This window comes from Heterocephalus glaber, unplaced genomic scaffold (genome assembly GCF_053883595.1).
Source record: "Heterocephalus glaber isolate CG9 unplaced genomic scaffold, H.glaber_assembly_v1.0 deba00001757, whole genome shotgun sequence".
Taxonomy (NCBI): domain Eukaryota; kingdom Metazoa; phylum Chordata; class Mammalia; order Rodentia; family Bathyergidae; genus Heterocephalus; species Heterocephalus glaber.
In genome coordinates, this window is record NW_028258454.1 from 1,037,768 (window position 1) to 1,052,617 (window position 14,850).

The 14,850-nt window shown below is 38.5% G+C and overlaps 1 protein-coding gene across 3 annotated transcripts in view; it reads left to right on the forward strand.

The window, feature by feature from the left end:
- Positions 1–496: 496 nt before the first annotated feature.
- Positions 497–14,850, forward strand: part of Homer1 (homer scaffold protein 1) — a 133,714-nt gene continuing 119,360 nt past the window's right edge. Inside the window, exon 1 of one of the 3 annotated variants that reach the window (XM_087201159.1) lies at positions 497–1,282. Coding sequence is in view for 2 of the 3 variants with exons in the window: in XM_021248538.2 (XP_021104197.1) it covers positions 1,278–1,282 (5 nt within the window). In the remaining variant the exon portion in view is untranslated. The remainder of the gene's footprint in view (positions 1,283–14,850) is intronic. The other 2 variants (XM_021248538.2, XM_004870212.4) reach the window with 2 other exon arrangements.

Sequence of the window (14,850 nt, forward strand, 5' to 3'; positions counted from 1 at the left end):
CTCCGCCCCCTCCCCGCCTCGCCGCTCGTTCCGCGGCCGCGCGCGCCTCACGCCGGCGGCGCTGACGGTGGAGCGGTGTCCTGCACTCCGCGAGCCGGCTGGTGGCGGCGGCGGCGGCGGGCTCCAGGCCCCGGGCCGGCGCAGCTCTGCCCAGCGGGAGCTGGAAGCCGGCGAAGGCGGCCTGTGAGGGACGGCAGCGGAGCCGCAGCGGGCCCGAGCGGCCGCGTGGCGCGGGAGACGAGCTGGGGTGGGGGCGCCGGCGTGCGGGCGCCCAGCCTCGAGCCGCCTCCCCGCCCCCGACGCGGCGGCAGCCTCAGCTCACAGGCGCCGTCGACGCTTCGGCCCCGCCGCCGGAGCGGGGGGCTGGGTAGCTGGGGAGCGCGGGCTAGAGTCCGACTCATTCATTCTCTGCCGACGGACCTCGGACCTTGCGCTCCGCGGACAGCCGGCAGGCGGCGGACACGGGGCCGGGCCCCTTTGTGCGCGGCGGCGGGCGGCCCGAGGCTGAGGTGGGCTTGCCCCCCTCCCGCCTCCGCCTTGGCGCCCCAGCACTGCCCGCCGGGAAATGGCTCCGCTCAGCCTCCTCGGGAGAGCGCATCGATCCTGCCCCGTCTTCCCTTCCTCCTCCCCACCTCCGCGCTGCTCCGCGATTCCGGAGGGGAGACATTAAGAAGGCAGATTCTAATGTGCACGTCGCGAGCTGCTGGGTGGGCGCCTCGAGTTTTTCTGTACAGTTTTTTTTTTCCTCCTCTAATGTGAGCGCGGGGAGGCAGTGGTATTGCTGCTTTTAGGAATTTTGTTTTTAAAGTGCACGTCGCGTTGGGTTGCACGCTCCACCCCCAGGGACATGGTGTGGAGAAATTTGAACCTACAGCTTTAGCCTCGAAAAGGCCGAATTTCCTGTCCCTCAGTGAGTGCGGAGAACAACACGGGCGACATGACCAGCGAACTCATTTTTTATAGGACTCCTTGAAGCTGGTTTCTGCGTTTCTCTACCTGGACGCTCATTTGTGGAATAGAGTTGACTACCGTCTCCGCGCAGCGTTTAACTAATAAGCAAATGTCACCTCTGTTTGAACGTTTTGGTGTTAACGAGAGAGAAATCACTTCACCCACGAGAACTAACTGAACTGTCAGCATCATTGAAATATCTACGAAAACGGATCTGGGTGGGGGAGGCAGTGGAAAAGCAACTGCTATATAGCCGGAGAAATTCCTTTGGAAGTTATTCCGTAGTCTGAGACCAGACACTTCCGAGCAAGTTTTCACTGGGCAAAATGGGGTAAGGATTTTTGTACTTAATCACGGCCTCGAGTCTGTATGTGTGGATGTTGTTGAACGGTGATGGTGACTGTTGTGTTGTTTCCAAGCAAATTTGTCTCTTTGCTAAGCTAAGTCCTACTTTAAAATACCAGGTGTATTAACCTTTTAACAAGTTTTTTTTGGTAGAATGACACCAGTGGTCATCAAGGAACATGAGTATTTTTTGTGTGTAATAGCGCATTCTACCTAATACTGTTTCATTGATAAACCGTGGCAATCGGTTATCAAAATCATGTTATCTTAGGTTTTCTCGATGGTATCCTTCAAAAAGAAGTACTGTACTGCATTCTCTCGGCTCTTTGGAAAGAATTGCACAAAGGAACGATTGTACCGAGTGATTAGACTACAGTCCTTGGACGTGGTCCATTGTAAATTGTTGCCCTCACCGTGTGCTCTTTTTTGCCCTTGAATGTACAAAGCGAAAACGTAAGAGTTGATTTATTGAGGCATTAAAAATAAAAATCTGAAAGTCTCACGATGAAGTCTACACAGTGCGGGTGCACGGGATACTGACATCAGAGCTGGAATAGGGAAAGATTTTGGTGTAAGGCACTTGTTCCCTTTTCCTTTTTTTTTTTTTTTTTTTTTTCCAGTTTTAAGTTTAGACCTTCAGTTTGTGTTAATATCAGATCTACATCTTCTTCCAGCCAAGAATGCGTCTCCCAAAGTTTAAACTCTTCACACTGTGGTTAATAAGCTGCTAATAGTGACTTCCCTTGATTTGAGCTGGAACCTTATCACACATTATTGGAATAATGATCCACTCTTGTCTTTGACAGATTGCCAATTCTTTCCCTACACGAGGAACTTCCAGAATTTTCTGTTTCCATAGTTGAACAAACCTGAAAAGTGCAGTTGAAGGACAGGGTTTTAAATGATGGACTCAGATTCATTGTGATGATTTAAGGGTGTACCACACACTTTCTTAAAGTTCTTGGTGCTACTTTATGAGAGTTGGAATTTGAACTTAAACTTTAAAAATTAAAATCCATGTAGGAGTCCTTCGGGAATTAATGAGAAGGTGATAATTGGTTTTAAGACTCAAACGACAAGTAACTTGCATGATTTCGGGTACTGCTAAGAGTAATTAGAATACGTCATTCTATTTGCGGTGCTTCTATTAGTAGCTTAGTGACCTGAGGCAAATTATTTAACCTCTGGCCTGTTTTTGTTTAGAGTCTTTTAAAGATTGAATGACTTTTAGAGATGAAATGACTTTTTAAGAGATTGTTTTTTCTAGCCTGTAGAATGAATTCTTTTTCTCTGACTCTATTTTCATGGTTTCTTGATCTGATCTTTCAGATGGAAGTTTTTTTCTCTCTAAGTTGTTTAAGCACTTAAGCTGGGAAATAATGGCATTTGAAAAATGTTTTGGATAAATCGCATCAATTTTAAATGAGAAAAAATACTGAAAGACGTTCATATTCAAAACTTTTGGAATATGACTTTCCTTGAACATCTGCAGCCTCACTGTTTAAAATGTGTATGCACATACCTACAGAGTCAAATGGTAGTTTTTCATGTTGAAGCCTACGTTTTTCAGACTATGGAGTGGTAGCATCATGAAAGAAAATCAGTTTTTTACAGTCTTTGGATTATATAAATGTCTGTCATTTTGCCAGGAAAAGTGTGTATGGGTTGAACTTACAGTACTAAGGGGGCTGGTATTTAAAATAAAGAAAATAAGCCCTTGTACATAACAGCATAATTAAATTTGCTTGCAAACAAGTTTGTTTGCCCTTTTGTTAGTAACGTTTTAAAGGTGGACTTGAGAAAAAGGTATGTGCATTTGTGCTGTTTTCCCAAGTTTATTTTTGGACTATGACCCTTTTTCATAGAAAAGGAACTGTTGGATCTGAGTTGTTGAAAGGGGAAGAGTAGGTAGAATTAGAAAAACATACAGCCAAGGCATTTGCAGAAATTTCCACACTATGTAGATGTTTATACCTAATAAATGTCACATCAGTTTAGTTGCCTGGACCTATTTAAAACCAAAGCAAACAGAACTTTAAATGGCCTTTAAAGTTTTACCCACGTAGTCCTACATTACCTTACTCTGACTGGTACCTTAAATTTAATACTTTGCACCACGAGTTTTACATATTACAAAAACATTTTTTATTAATACTGAGTTTTAATAGGATTTATCTGTCTTAGGTATATAATTGCAAGTCTGGAGGCAAAGTCTAAGCAGAGGAATTGTTTTTAGTAAAATGAATGATTGGTTTAAGCAGAAAACAATTATGGCTCCTGTGTTAGTTTATAAACTGGAAAAGGAAAAGAACAACTGAAACTGACAGTTGGCAGAGTCTGTCAAAGTATTTTGGATGTTACGTGAATGTATAATTGATGTGAGGGCAGCTGAAGTATGGGTTTGTAAAATAGGTTCATCAGATTGCCTAAAAAGAAAGGTATTTATGTAAAATGAAGTTCGTGGAAAGCTTTTAAGTGTCAGGCGCTCCTGTTAAGAGTTGAACCTCCCTTCCCCTAGTATTTTATGAGAGCAGTGAATGAGTCAGCTATTTCAGAAGTATTAGTGTAGGCAATAGAAATCAAGTAACTTCAATCAGTTATTTTATGCTACCTTTTTGGGGCTTAGCTTATATTGGCAACTAGTGTCACCCCCACCACCTTTAAGAGCTAGTTGTATATATAACGAAGTTTGATAATGCTGGTTTATTATCTTTCTTGCCTTTGGACCACCCCCACCCACCCACCCCCCGGCTCCTATCCCCCAACACAACTTCCAGAAGCAAGGAAGGGATGCTGGTGTATTGCAATCTGAAAAGAGTACATTCTTTGCAGGAAGATAGTGAAGTGACAGATCTTTCTGAGGAGGCTGCTAGGGGTTCCATCTTGGGCTGGTAGCAAAAATGTGGAGGTCTTGATTCACCACTGTAATATGAATCGGCTTTGTTGCAAAGCTAAGCATCTTGTTATTTGTAACAACAAAGTTACATGCAAGTTCTTAATTTTGTCATTATACCAACTTTAACACCTAAGGTCTGTGTTGCTAAACAGAGACAAAGGTGCTCATTCCCTCAAAGAGTGTATAGTTTAGAGACTAGGAAGGCAATTGAGTTTAAAATAAGTGGAATGTGGAAGAAGCTATAATGTAGGGCATTACAGAGCGCAGTGTGTGTGTGTGGGGGGGGGCATTCAGTGTTGCCAGAAGGATAAACAGGCTTTGTAGAGCAGGAAATAGATACTAATACTGAAAGGTGAATATATGTGGGCCCTGTAGACGGCTGAGAGGGTATTCAAAGCAGAACAGTATGCTTGACAGCATTAAGGAAAGGAACTGCTAGCTGGGTACACCTTTGTAATCCTGGTAATTCAGAAGACAGGCAGGACGATTCCAGGTTAGAGCCCAGCCTAGTCAATTTAGCAAGACCCTGTTTCAAAATAAAAAATGAAAAGGCTGGGATGTAGCTCAGTGTGAAGGCTCTGGGTTTAATTCCCCATGCCAAAACGAGTTTAGGGGAGAGTTGTGCAGGAAAGCTTGGCATAGACTGAAGGGGCTTTTTTGCTTGGGGTTCCGGTGGGTAGAACAAGAGGTAGGTCTGGAGAGCCTTATTCAGGGCCGGGTTAGACAGCCTTGGGACAAATGAAAGTTTGAGTTATGCTTATAGACAGTATTGCAAACTTTATAAAGGTAGTACACATTAGTAACATACAGTTTTTCATTGTGATCTAGTATGCTCATATAAATGATAAAATGGCACAAAATACTATCTTTGTGTGGCTTCTGTTCCATTATATTTCATTTTTAAGAAGAAATGATGATGGAGACCCACTAGATTGATTTAACAACCCTGAGGTAGCAACTGGCAATTTGAAAAATACTACTCTTGGTAGTAGCAACCTATACAGGGTTTTAAGCAAAGTAATAATACGAAGGATCAGGGTAATAGCATGAGAAAAGTTTTTAAAAACATTAAAAATTTAGTTCTGTGTGTTGTGTCCTGAGCAAAACACCAAGCCAGTACTCCTGACTTTGGCTGGGTGGAGGAAGTAGTAGATAGTTGGGCAACCTTGGAAAGTTATAAAGTAGAAAGGGGAGGGATAGGATTGGGAACTATGTACATGACTCAGTGGGTCTTCTTTAGAATTAGGGCATTTCATGTATGGATGTAAAAATGTTGGAACACCATGGTATGTTCCTAGCAAAAGCACTCATTCTTAGATAGGTCATGGAATAATGAATTTGTCAAAAGAAATTAGGTACCCTTATACAGTACATAGTTTTACATGATTGGATATCTCAAATTAAGAAGTAATAGTACCTCAGAAGATCCAGTCTCCAGTCTTTTGATGTTTAGTTGAAGTACTTAAAAGGGATTGTTTTATTTTTTAATTTAAGATTAACCCAACTGGCTGGACAGAAGAGTAGGGAAAAAGAATCCCAAATATTTAATACATACAATATAAATTTTTTCCTGATACAATTTTTCAAAGACTGTTTTAAATAGCGTTAGTGTATCTTGGTTAGGCAGGTCTAGTTGAATGAAATGTGCAGGTTTTTGTTTGTGTTGATTATTTGTCATACCTTTAAGACCTGTGGCTAATGTGGTAGGGTGACCCTTGCAATTTATGAGATTCATTATGTTTGTGAAATGAGTAGGATTTTTCTAGAGATTGAAAAGACTTCTCTGATAACTTTTCAAAAATCAGGTAATTTTGAAGCATTGCAAATTTATTATTTTCATTTCAAAAAGAATAAAGAGTGTTTATATAGAATTTTAGCCCATGTACAATAATTGAGATAAAATTTTCAAATATTACTGAATGGTATTGAAAGAGTAGGTAAGACTTATAAGCTAATCATACAGTGGTCTTTATTGTATGAATAGTCAAACATTTAGAACGTTAATTTTAGACAAAATAATCTTAAATTTTACAGCATACCACTCCTTATAACTATAAAATTAGGACATCTGTACAACTTTCTTTCAAAAGAGACAGATTTGTCAATCAACTTGTGTTCTTAATTTTAGCATTTTATACTGCTTGATACCCTTTTCTCCATCCATTGTAAGTGTAACATATTTGTTCTATGTTCCTTTTAATAAAATGTCAGAGAAAAGACAAAACAGATGAAACTAAAAATCAATGCTGATTGTGTTTTAAGCAATATTTTGAGGGGGAAGAGGATAAATTGACATATGTCATCTTTTTTATACTTTACCTTTTTACTCTACTTGCATTTTATTTATTTTCTGTCTTTTAAAGTTTCCAAAAATTTCTTCACTTCTCTGGTAAGTATATTTTAGAGTTAATTTTATAGGACCATCTTTTTAGTGATCTTGTAAAGGAAAAACATTTTTTTTCCTCAATAATGGACCGTAAAGCCTTTATGTCTTTTGTGTAGTTAAATTACTTTTAAATGTATTCAGCTAAATTTTTACTTAATTCAGAATGGAAATTCACTTAACTATTTATTGTTTCTCTTTTAATGTGGGCTGCTAAAGGAAGACAAAAAGTCAGTTTTCTTTTGTGTGTCAGAAAATAAAATTGTTTTTAAAAATCCAGAAGACTATCAGTTTAAAATCAGTATTTCATTTTCATAGTATTTATCTTTGTAGTTTTTTAGCTTTTGAAAAATCACTTTAATCGCTTAATACTTAAGTTACCTTTTTTTTGGTGCTGGGGATCGAACCTTGGGTCTTTGCGCTTGCGCAGCAGGCGGCGAAACCACTGAGCTAAATCCCTGGCCCAATACTTAAATTACCTTTAAAAACATCTCTACTTTGTGGATATCTTATTTTAATGTTCTATAAAATATAAAACACTTCCACATTATCTTTGAAAAAGACCAGCACCAATTCCTCGCAGAAAGACCGTTGTAAGAACTGAGGGCTTTCATAAAACTATCAAGCAACAGATGGAGATTAAACACAAAAACTGCTGAGGGAGCACAGATACCAAAGCATTTTTCATTACTTTATCAGGTCATTTAATGGTTATCACAGCATGCCTGTTGGGACACTTGAATCCATGTGTTCACACACCTCAGTACAGAGGGCTCTAGAAGAGATTGTCCTTGCACCCCACCCCATGAGGATTTGTTTCTAATTCATCAATCACTATCTTTAGTTGGAGAGTTTCTGTTAGAAAGATACTGGGAGGAGGGAATGGGGCATAGCTAAATGGTAGAGCTTTTGCCTAGCATGCTGAAGCCCTGGGTTCCATCACCAGCACCCCCCCACACACACACACAAACCTTGAAAGCTGGCAGCCACAGCTCTGTTAACATGTCTCTATGGGTACTGAACATTGTGCTCCCTGACAAGACTCATTCATAGTACAGTGCTCATGTGCAACATTGGCTGAAAGGATTTGGGCAGATTAGAGTCCATTTTTAGTATACAGAAAATCCTGATTCCTAGCAAGTGAACATACAGTCGGATGTGTCCACTTATTTGTAATGCCTTATGACCTGGGGCTAATTTTTTTTAGGTAAATTATTGATTTTTACCTTTACATTTAAGCCTCAATTTTATCTGTGTAGGTATTATTGTCCTTTTTCATTTAAGTATTTATAAGAAGTCCCAAGGTTATTCTATAAGGGTGTCTTGTGGTTCACAATTTTCTGCCCTAGTTACTTTCAATTTCCCTGATTAGGTTCTTAATGGTCTCTAGGAAATTATCTTAAATGGAATTAACTATCAAAGATCTGAAAATACGCATGTTAGGAATTTGTGTCAGTCTTCCTTCACAGAAGGTAGGTCTATACATTCCTAAACTCATATGGGACAGTTATTTTGGGTTGATATGATATTTAAATGTGCTTAGCCTATCCCTTTACCTTTGCTATACTTCCTTTTTACTTACTTTGTAAAATAGTACTGTTCTCTGTCTAACATAACTCCGTTGTTATGAGTGTTCCTCTTCGCATTTAACATTAAAAATTATACGCTTTGCTTAATGACCTTGCCAGCTACCAAGATATTTAGAGAATGAGGATTCCGCCTTTTATTTACTTAGTATCACCAGAAATCTGTATACATTAAGCTGAATTGGAAGACTCCCAAGTCACTTTTTTTTTTTGGTACTAGGGATCGAAATCAGGACCTTGTACTTTTGAGGCAGGCGGCAGAACCACTGAGCTAAATCCCTGGCCCCTCCCAAGTCACTCATAAACTCATCTTCCTTCAGATTCTGTTCATCTGAAAAAAAAAAAATTGTAGATTTTACAGGCTGCTCTTTTCCTTGTGCAATTGATAATCTATAGAATTTTAGTTGCCTATTTTCATTGTTGCTTTCATGTGGTATTTTATTAATGTCCAGTATATCTGTATTTCTATTCTTGCTTTTCTTTTTCTTTATTTTGTTTGAGCCAAAGTCTTGATATGTAGTTCAGGCTGGCCTTGAATTCACTGTGTGGCTCAGGCTGACCTCATACTCTCTGTGATCCTTCTACCTCAGCCTCCTGTGTGCTGGGATTATAGACATGTGCCACTACACCTGGCTGTATTGCTATTCTGATGTCAGTATGGGGAGATAGACATCACTGGCAATATTACTGTTTAATTTTATTTTGTGACATATTAGTGTATTCTAAGTAACCAGTATATGATCTATAGATAAATTATAGGCCATTCATATAGAAGGAAGCCAAGTCTAAAGAATGTTTTCAAAGATGGTATAGTTGTCAGAAGCCAAGATCCAACATTGCGTATTCATTATGACCCCAACTATATAAAATGCTCTGTGTTTATATATAGTGAAACTTGTTAAGTCTTACTCATTTAGTTTCTCTAAAGTGAATACATTAAAGTTTTAGAATTTAGGATTTAAGGGTGAAGGTGTTTTTAAAAATAAATGATAGAGGGGCCGGGGATTTAGCTCAGTGGTTTCACTGCCTGCTGTGCAAGCACAAGGACCCGAGTTCGATCCCGGGTACCAAAAAAATGAATAAATAATAAATGATAGAAGTAGGGAGATAAATCTTTTTCACCTGGGAAGGGGACCAAGAGATGGAGGAAGGGGAGAGGAAGGGGACAAAAAAAGAACTGAGATGTGTTATGTACATGTACCAACTCCCTACAAGGAATTTAATCATTATGTACTGCAAACATGTACTACTAAAAATAAAAATGGAGGGGAAAATGTTAATATACAGTAGAAGGTTATCAAAATTAATCATTGTTCCTACTTTACATAGATGTTTGTATCAGTTTTAGCTTTTTTATGTCAAATTTTATTTTCAGTATTGGCTAAAGTAGTTACTATTCTAGGTAGCAAATTTTTTTTCTTGTTTTAAGCATAAAGAATATTTCTGTTGTCAGATTATTAATACTGCTCTTCACTTTTTATGGAGAAAGAAACTACTCATTGGAACGTTATATAGCTTTTAAATGGCAGAGCATATTCTAAGTCTTTTAGACTCTCAGAGTTCTCACCACTAATTCAGGGGATTCTGAGTGGATAATCATGTATACAGAGACTCACTGAAAGGGCTTTCTAACTCCTTATAGTTCTTTTAAATAAAAAATTTAAATTTACAGCAAGGTTAGTATCTTGGTGAGTTTCTTAAGTATATGTCTTGTTTTCTAGATGAGAAAAACCTATTTAATTTTAGTGCAAATTTATGTTCAATGCATTATATTTTGAATACAATGAGGTACTAATGATTTGACATTATTATGTGTATGGTATAGAGTTTCCAGAGTTGATCTCTTAGGTTTTAAGTCTCATCAGTCAACCCCTAATAACTGTTGGTGTAGTTATTGGGCACATGAGCCTTTAGAATACATAAACAGGTAGGGTGTATTTCTCTGAAGATCTCAGACCAGGAAAAGAAAGTTTTAAAATGTTATGTTGAAACACTTTTCCTAGGACTTTAAAATAGAGAGTTGCATATAGAAAGGCCAGATGTAGAAGGTCTAGTATGAGCTGACATGGTATGCCTAAAGAGTAAATGGTACATATTGGAGCAGGAATATAAAAGGCTATAGATTTTTCAAAGTTTTTTGTTTTTTTTTTCCAAAGGGATGGATGTGGTATGCCATGTAGAGTTCTAAAATGGCTTCCACGGTTACCATCCCCAGGCAGACACTTTCAGCATGCTCCTCGCCTCTTAAATTTGAGTGGAATAGCTGACAATGATGGGATAACAAGCAGGTGATTAGGTCCTGAATCAAAAGAGAAGTGATCTGGTGTAGGCTGAGTCTGTGAAAGAATCAGAGAGGCATCTGTTGCTAACCTTGAAGCACAGCCCCTGTGTGTTATACAGCTGCACACAAGGAAATGAATTCTGCTGACACAACGTGACTATGAAAGATCCCCATCCATAGATGAGATCCTGCTTCCTGCAGCTTCCTTGATTGCTGACTTATTAGACCCTGAGAGAAAGATCAACTCACTGGAGCCTGGACTTGTGACCCTACAGTAACTGAGATAATAAATGGACGTTGTTTTAAGTCACTAAAATTTTGGTAATTTGTCACATGGCAACAGAAAATGGCTATTTGTAACATATGGACATCGCTTCTCGGCCTTTTGGCTAAGATCAAGTGTATAACATATGGACAAACTTAAGGACATCTAAGCAAAATAAACAAGTCAGAAGGAAATCGTATTCCCTTCAGAAGTCGGAGTAGTGTCAGGTAGCCTAGAAAAACAATGTGTTTTTTAAAAAATGTATTTAGAAATTTCAGAAAGGAAAAGAAATTCTGAGTAAGAAATGGGCATAACTGGTAAGTACTGCTAAAAGCAATCAGGTTTAAAGAGAGAGATGAGTTTTAAGTAGTCCTTGATCTTTCAGCTTATAAAAAATACACATGTAACAGTTAAATCAGGTTATCCCTCCAGTTCAAAAATGAGACAGTTTTTGTTGTAAGAGAATGACAGAAGCTTCAGAAAAAATGTCTTCCTTCATTTACAAATGCAGCCTCTTCCAAAGTAAAGCTTCCAGACGAACAACATTAGAATCATCTGGGGTTTGGAAGAGCAAATCTGCAGCCCCCACTCCTATACCACTGAATCAAAAACTAAAGTAAAGTGTACCTAAAATGTACCAATTAATATATAAATTTTAAAAAAACCTAAAGTAAAGGAAGCCCAGCTATCTGTGTTTTCTTTTTAAGGCTCCCTCTAGAGAGTTCTCATGCAGATTTAAATTTGAGAACCACTGCTCTAAAGTTACTATCTGGCACTGTCATGCTGTGTGTCACACTTGGCCTTCCTTCAGCCAAGAGTTAAAGCCTTTCCAACTTAGAAATAGAGACCTGCATATAGAAAGGACAGTTGTAGGAATACTGTACAGTTTCTGAATCGCCATGAGTTAGCTGTCAGTTACTTTAGTTTCTCATTTGTAAGACAAGTTTGGAGCATATTGTACCCAGATTTTAAATTGCTATTATTTTAAAATTATTTTTCTCTGAAGTCCCAAACTAATGCTGTCATTGGCTAAGCAGAAAAATGTGTGACAGAGTAAGGTAGACAACAACTAGGGATTACTGTATTGGGGACTATGGGAAAGTGAATGCCAAAAGGCATTGTTTTTAAAACCCTCTGGCCAAGGAAGCACATCTGAAGCCTGATCCTTTATTTATTCAGTAAGCATTTTTTGAGCTTCTACTATGTGCTAGCAACTGTGATTCTGTAATCTAGGTCAGATACGGTAAGTTTTTCTTGTCACCCATGTTTTTCTTTTTATTCTGTCTTCTAAGACTCCAACTTTCAACATCATCTATTGGATTTTTGATTTTTAAGACCTCTTTTCAATTATTTTTTGAGGACGTGTAGTGTTTTGAAGCTGTGTTGTTTGTTCCCTAAATTTTCTTTTGTGTTTTTTGTTGATTTAATTTCATTTTGGAAACTTACCTGGAATATTTGGTGGTTCTCAGCTGTGTCTAAGAGCGAGATACTAAACAGCTGATTGAAAGCTCTTTGTGAATCAGGTAAAACATTGGTATCTTTAATTAGGTATTTGAACAGTGAACTCAGCTTTTCCTTGAGCATTCCTGAAGTGTCGGTAAGGAGGACCTCTTCTCTGAGATTGTAGGTTTTCTCTCTAAGACTGTTCAACTTCTTTAGAAAAGAATCTTCACATATATACACCTCTTGGCATTCTGAGAGCGAGGTAGGTTTATTTTGCCATTTTATACATAGGCATATTGTTTGCTATAATCTGAAAACCATGAAGGGAGAAGTTTTTGAGGGAAGCATGGTTCCATGTGCAGCTTTTCTCTTAAAGCCCCTATCTTCTGCTATTGGGAAAGGTCGTGATTGACTTGGAGCTCAGGAGGGGTGAGTAGTTCTTTGCAGAGTTACTTTAACTTTCAGTCAACTCTCCAATTTCCATCCAATATCCCACACCTCCTCTGTAATCTCTTTGTATCTAAATTCTGGCCAGCAAGTTGTTTGCTTAGTTTCCTCTTTGCAAGCACTTTACAGTTTCCTTGGTTTTGCCAAGTCAGGTACAATTCCTATTTTGGATCCTTGAAAACTACTAAAATTACTTATGCACTAGTGCCATTTTTTTCTCTTGTTTAGTGTTGTGTGTTTATACCTTCTTTTCTCCTTTAATTTTAATGGAATTTTAGAAAAGGATGATAAATGTGTGCAATTAATTTGCCATGTTTGGCCAGAATCACTGATCCCTTGGCTCTTAAATTTATGTATCTTTCACTATGTGTAGACGTTGTTGACAGTTAATTGATTGGAATTTGTTGGATGATAGAACGTTGGCTTTCTGATCCCTGTAATCAACACCTGAAGACTGAATGTTTGATGTAAGCACATTTTAAAATTAAAATTTGAAATTGGGTATCACCCAATTAAGCTTCACCAAAATAGTACTCACTGTCTTGAATGTATTGGGCAACTAAGATGTTAGTTTGTCCTCTAAAACTGTACTTCTTGAGTATTTGTTAAAAAATCTTAAGCACTTAATTTGTGACATGAGTCATGCAAGACACTGTCAATGCAAAGATGAGTAGATATGTAAACAAATTTTATTACTGTGATTTAAGTGGTGTAATAGACATGTACATTTCATTTGGGAGCACACAGAAGGCAGTGCCCACCTCTGCCTTGAAAGGTCATAAATGTTTCAAGTAGCCAACTGTGTTTGTTTTGCACTTTAAAGAAAGAGTTGGGGAGGAAGGAGATGTGCAAGGGGGATTGTTAGGCATTTCAGGCAGGGAGTGGCGTACATAAAACTTCACAGATGAAGTGTGCTAGTTAGAAAGTTAAAACAATTAAGGAAGAGCTGACTAAAAAGGTAGTCAAGGATTGGGTCCTGTCATGTTAGGAGAATTGCACTTTTCGTTTAAATTAAATTAAATTTGTGGTCTTCATATGTTTTTGATGTACCCATATCCATAAAAGAGTTTGAATATATTCCTTCATATGTTCATATTTGTAAATACTACATCTGTGTGTGTATACTTTTACTTATAATGGGTATTTATAAAAATAGAAGTGAAAGAAGACAAAACTTCTTGAATCTCTCTTTAGAAGCTATTGCTTTAAATAACTGAACAGTAGGGGCAACCCACTTTCCAGTCCCCCTTCTGTCTCTCTTAGGCAGAAGCTTTCTTTCTCTCAATAAATTTTTCCTACTCTTAACCTCCATTGTTCCTAGAATTCATTCTTCGAATTTAGAGAACACGAACTCATGTTTCGGATATCTAGTAGGTTTGGGAGTTATATCCCTTCCCTCTATATCATTTTGGAGGTCTTCCACTGAAATTACTCATCAGAGGGAAGAGAAGCTGAGCCAGTCCCAGCACCTAGAAGGAAGCTCCCCCATCGCCATTCCATGCTCCTACGGCAGAGAAGGTGAGCCTTCCGGGCACCAGAATCACCCTCCCTTCTAAATGAGAAGACACGTAAACAAGCCTCAAAAACAGACTTCCAGATCACCTACAGCAACCCCAAAGGGAAATGAGATGGAACAATCTGATACTCAACCACCTGGACTCCCTGAAATGGCAACGAAAGAGGATCTGGGAAAAATGAAATCAGAAATAATTACTCAGATAACAGCAAAGATTGTGCTCATAGTGCAAGATGGGATTAATAAATCTAGAGAGGACATATATAAAAAAATAGAGGATCTGAGGAACATAATGGAATCCCAACATAGGAAATAAATGGAATCCATAAAACAGATGCAAACAGATTTTCAGGAGATTAAAAACACCATCGAAAGTCTGCACAGCAGAATGAACCAATGTGAGGATAGAATTTCAGATATAGAAGATAAGATTGCAATTAGTGACCAGGAAAAGAAAAATTGCTTTAAAATTGTAAAGGAACACAAATCAATCCAGCAGCTGCTAGACGATGCAAAGAAGAATAACATAAGACTGATTGGAGTCAATGAAGAAACAGGAGAGTGCGCAGATGACATAAAAAAACTGTTCACAGAAGTGATGGCAGAAAACTTCCCAAGCAGGGGAAAAGAGCTTGACATACAGATAAGTGAGGCATATAGGACTCCAGCTAGCCTTGATAAAAAAAAAATCTGCACATAGGCATATAATAGGATTCCAGAAATCCAACAGAAGAATA